Here is a 5,068-nt window from a genome sequence, read left to right on the forward strand (position 1 = left end):
CACATATAATACTATAGATTCCCCGCTGCTATTTACTCAGTATATATGGTTACGGTATCCGTTATATAGCCAGACCCCCACTTTTAAGATTTCATTACACTGTGAGATTAATGGGTGTCAAATTGTTTGGCAAAGTTTGACTGACTTTGGGGTGTCTATTAACTACCTCATCATCATCAACATTTATTTATATAGCGCCAGCAAATTCCGTAGCACTTTACAATTGGGAACAAACATTAATAAAACAATACGGGGTAATACATACAGACAGAGAGGTAAGAGGGCCCTGCTCGCAAGCTTACAATCTATAGGACAATGGGAGTTTGAAACACAATGGCATGTGCTTCATCATATTGCACAATGGACCAGCTAGAATGCAAAGGTAAAAGTATTGAGTGGGCTGTGTGTGTGGCAATGTTGGTCAGAGGGTTGTTGTCTTGTGTTAGCTGTGTAGAGAGTTGTAATAGGGTAATCTAGGGAGATTAAGATGGTGGTTGAGGAATATTATAAACTGTCTGCAGAGGTGGGTTTTCAGAGAACGCTTGAAGGTTTGAAGACTAGAGGAAAGTCTTACTGTGCGAGGGAGGAAATTCCACAAAGTGGGTGCAGCCCGCAAAAAGTCCTGTAACCGAGAATGGGAGGATGTGATGAGAGTGGAAGAGAGACGTAGATCCTGCTGGGATCTAGCCAGATTAGTACCATGGAATGCAAAAGAAACAAACTACACCACTATTGAAGGGAAAGTTTAGTTTGTGTTTTAGAAAGACAACTTTCCAGTATGTTTGGCTCAAGTAAGAGCTGGTTTAAAGGTCCCTGGAGGGAATGGTGGAGGGAGGACCGGCCTCTATTCCTGTTGAGGTTCCTGTGCCAGTTGAGGTTTTCTGGCCTAATCAGTCAGGTAAAAGGCTGTTTAGCAGCTGTATAGCCTAAAATAGAGAGATTTATAGCCTGCTATATGTGTCTCACAACCTAGGGAACAGAGAAGATTATAATGAGAGTCATATTTGGTCCAGAGACTAATGTGCAGAACAATATCTGATCCCGTAACTAATGTGTAGGGTTAGATCTGGTCTCGAAAATAATGTGCAGATCCATTACCAGCTATTAACTCTCCCGCTTTCTCCCCGTTAGAGCGGATATACCGTCCATCGCCACCGGGTCGTATGTACACCAGCTGTCAGAATTGGGTGATAGAGCAGTGTCTGCTCTGGACTTTCCGGCGACCGGCAATCAGAGATGAATGTAGGGTAGGAACATGAACCGATATCAGGCATTGCTAATAGCGGTTCAGCTCAGAAGAGAGAGGAACAGGGGAGCAGGGCGATTCTGCTTTTACTGAAAGAAAGAAAACATGTGGATCTGTGGAATAAGGGCCTGGAGATAAACATGCTGTAATTACCTTATAATTTGGGGAATAAGCAATCTGGCCACAAGCTACAACGCTGAGCATTTATCCTACACTGATGTTATATTCTGAAAATTGTCGCAGGAGTTTTAGTGAATCTGCCACTACAGACAGTATTGCTGATACATGAAAGCATTAACACCTGGAAGCTAGGTCGCCATTGAGATATACAGATTCTTCATTCTAAATCCACACTACATAAGGCCATGTTCAGTATGTGATAAAGACTTGTTTAAATCAGACCCATCACCCACGCACAGCAGAGGCAGCCATTTTGTTCAGTACGGTTTATCAGCTCATGACTCTTTTCAGTCAAGTTGAATATTGATTCATCCCAGAAAATGGCTGCCTCTGGCTTTGCTGCGAGATCCATATTCCAGTAACATTGATATACTTGGCATTGATTTATGTGGGACTGCCTCTGGTACTAGGCTATTAGATGGACTCTACACTGTTACAGCTGCAGCAAACAAGGCCTGAAAGTTAACAATTTACCTCAGATGACACTGAGCTTACAGCTGTTAATGCCATATGTCAAAGGGCCACCCAATTATATATTATTCTTCATTATCTATAAGGGAGTAATATCTGAATTTAATTTGTCTAATTTGTCTGATTATTTTGATTTTTATCATATTATTTCCGTTTCTGTAGGAATCTGGTTTAACTCCATTCATGATCGCTGTGAGAGAGAACCGTTTGTCCATCGTGGAGAGATTCCTCGAGCTTGGTGTGAACCTCCATGAAAGGTCACAGGTAAGTAGACCGGTATATTATGTGATTCGTATCTTTTAAATTCAACCAGTATTAACCAGCCGGGATATACCCGGAGGCCTGTGTGATATACAGTCATACTTTCCAACTTTTCCTCGTTGGCTTCAGGAAGATCCCGGGGAAGGTGGGTGTGTGGGGGCGGGGCTTGACGTATCGCATTATTTTGCCCCCACCTCCTAAACGATTGTCACAATTTTGGCCAATTACAGCAGGGGCGGGGCTAAGAAAACACAATATTTGCGTCATTAAGCCCCACCACTTATCTATTGCGGGGGCGAGAACTGGGAGGTTGCCTTGCTCTCCCTGGAGCCCAGGAGGTCTCCCAGAAATGCGGGAGTCTCCTGGACATTCCATTCTGAACTGTCTTTTACATTTCTGTCTCCATTACTGAAGTCATGTTGTCTTACCTGTCAGTCTTTGATTAAATCTTGGTCTCCATGAAAATGGCCACCTCCATAGGCAACAATACATGGACATAGGACACAATTTCTGAACTGTGTCATCATACCACAGATAGCGAAGCCAACCACGTCTTGTACTGGCTCAGCATCAGGGAGAATGCCAGACTCTTCAGGGAGTGAGGGAGATCACCCCTATTTCAGGGAGTCTCCCTGACATTCAGGGAGAGTTGGCAAGTATATATACAGTATATACAGGGCAACTAGAATCCTGAAATACAGTTTTTAGGAAGTATATCTCTTGCAGGTACTGGGGTGACTAACGCACAGATATGCTACGATGATTGATGATAATGACACCAGCAGCCAGCCGCTTCCAATTGGCTGATTGTGCATTGGCCTATGCAGCTGATAACAAATCACCATGGTGTCTATATCATATCCATACTTGCCAACTCTCCCGGATTGTCCAGGAGACTCCCGCATTTTGCGAGAGTCTCCCGGACGAGTGTGGCAATCTCCCTGATAGGAAGTGGGAAAAATTCAGTTTAAACGCCGCGATTCACCCGGAATTGCGGCGTTTAGCCCCGCCCCCGCTGTAAAATGACGCGATTTGCGTCATTCCGTCACGGGGGGCGGAGCCAAAATGACGTGATTTCGCCGCCCCGCCCCCTGCACGCCCACGTCCCAGCCGGCATCTCCTGGAAAAAGAAAAAGAAATGTTGGCAAGTATGATCATATTATGTTGCCACTGTCTGTTACTTTTTTGTCATTTTTCATTAGGAGTACTGCAGAAAAGGAGATTATTGTATTTTTATAAGTGTTAACAATGGATGTGGAGGTGTTTGCATTTCATTACATTTTATATGGAAAATGCAGCTTCCTCTCTCTCGTGCATAGGGCAGTTTATTATATTATCATATTGTGGACAAATTGGGTAATGCAACTTTCTGTGTGCAAATACAATCAACTCTAAATGAGAGGCAAATGTATCTAAACATTTCAGGATCTTATCATAACCCAGAATCATTAATGTAAAGTTGTGATTATAGAACAATAGATCACACAGCAAGTGACCTGGGGGTCTGATTCATTAAGGAAAGTTAAGCAAAAGTAAGTAAGGCAAAACCATGTTACATTGGAGGGGGAGGTAAATTTAAAATATGGGGACAGATTTATAGTTGGGGTAGGGCATGTCCTAGATCAACTTTAAATGTCAGTGTACAAATAAGCATGTATTTGTGTGCTACATGAAAAAATATCCAGTATTTTCCTTATGTGCAAAATAATAAACCGTTTTGCACCCCTTGCATTGCAACATGGTTTTGCCAGAACACTTAAACAAGAAAACTTACTCGATTTTTTGCATAACTTTCCTTAATGAATCAGACCCTAGTCATGAGTTGCATCCAGTCCTATTATAATGAAATTTGTCTCTTCTTGACTTTGTCCTTTCCATGCACAGCGCTGTTACATATAACACAAGACATTTAATTTTATTGCTAGAATGAGGACACAGGAATAAACATTGATAAACTTGCTTGAGGCTCCAAATAAATCTGGCACCCAGTACACATGCATTCAATTGTATTTTCATAATAAGAAAAAGATCCTAACATGACACTTTCCTAAATGTTGTACAACAAGTTGGAATAACTTTACTGAACAGATCTCTGTGTGTGGTCAGGTTGCAGTTTCTCCCACATAATGATGACAGAGGTTCTGCATTCTTTGCTGAACTATACGTTTTAGTTACTTTTTATTTTATATTTTAGAAATGACAGTAAACCACTCTGTCTGATTATATAAAGACATGATAGAAAGCTAGGTAGAAAAGGCAATGTGTTTAGTAAAAGTTGCGGGAGGGTGTTGTCTGGTTTGGTTCAGGGATCGGAGTACAGTCTCCGCCAATCGGCATGGGTAACTAGCCCATAGGTGCTGTGACAACGACCGTAAGGCTGTATAATAACCTCACTGATATCGTGTAATCTTTCTGAACATACAACCTTGGCTGACATTGGTCATATACAGAACGGTGGAGCTCTCACAGAATACTCTGTCACTGCATAGGTCTGGACTTATCTATATAATCTGAATTTACTTCCAGGTATGAAGTAGGGGTGTGCACCGGGCACTTTTAGTGTTTTGGGTTTTGGGTTCTGATTAGCTTGAGGTTTTGGGTTCTGATTTATTTTGCCAAAACACCTGACGAAAGGTTTTGGTTCTGATTTAGGGTTCTGATTTATTTTTAAAAAAGCATAAAAAGCGCTAAAATCCAGTTGTTGTTTTTTTTTTACATTCCTACGCTATTATTAACCTCAATAACATTCAATAACAATCATTTACACTAATTTCCAGTCTATTCTGAACACCTCACACCTCACAATATTGTTTTTAGTCCAAAACGTTGCACCGAGGTAGCTTTCTAGACTGCGTAGTGGAGTGGCCCCGGTACCCAATTTGGTACCGGGGCCACAATACCTCCTCCAAC

At 41.9% G+C, this 5,068-nt stretch overlaps 1 protein-coding gene across 1 annotated transcript in view; it reads left to right on the forward strand.

Moving 5' to 3' along the window:
* The first annotated feature begins 2,065 nt into the window (after window positions 1-2,065).
* The window catches only part of LOC142158058 (uncharacterized), a 72,845-nt gene continuing 69,842 nt past the window's right edge, over window positions 2,066-5,068 (forward strand). The window contains exon 1 of the mRNA XM_075211657.1: window positions 2,066-2,161. Within this exon, the coding sequence (XP_075067758.1) occupies window positions 2,081-2,161 (81 nt within the window). The 5' untranslated portion in view covers window positions 2,066-2,080. The remainder of the gene's footprint in view (window positions 2,162-5,068) is intronic.

Source organism: Mixophyes fleayi, chromosome 5 (assembly GCF_038048845.1).
Source record: "Mixophyes fleayi isolate aMixFle1 chromosome 5, aMixFle1.hap1, whole genome shotgun sequence".
In the NCBI taxonomy this organism is placed as follows: domain Eukaryota; kingdom Metazoa; phylum Chordata; class Amphibia; order Anura; family Limnodynastidae; genus Mixophyes; species Mixophyes fleayi.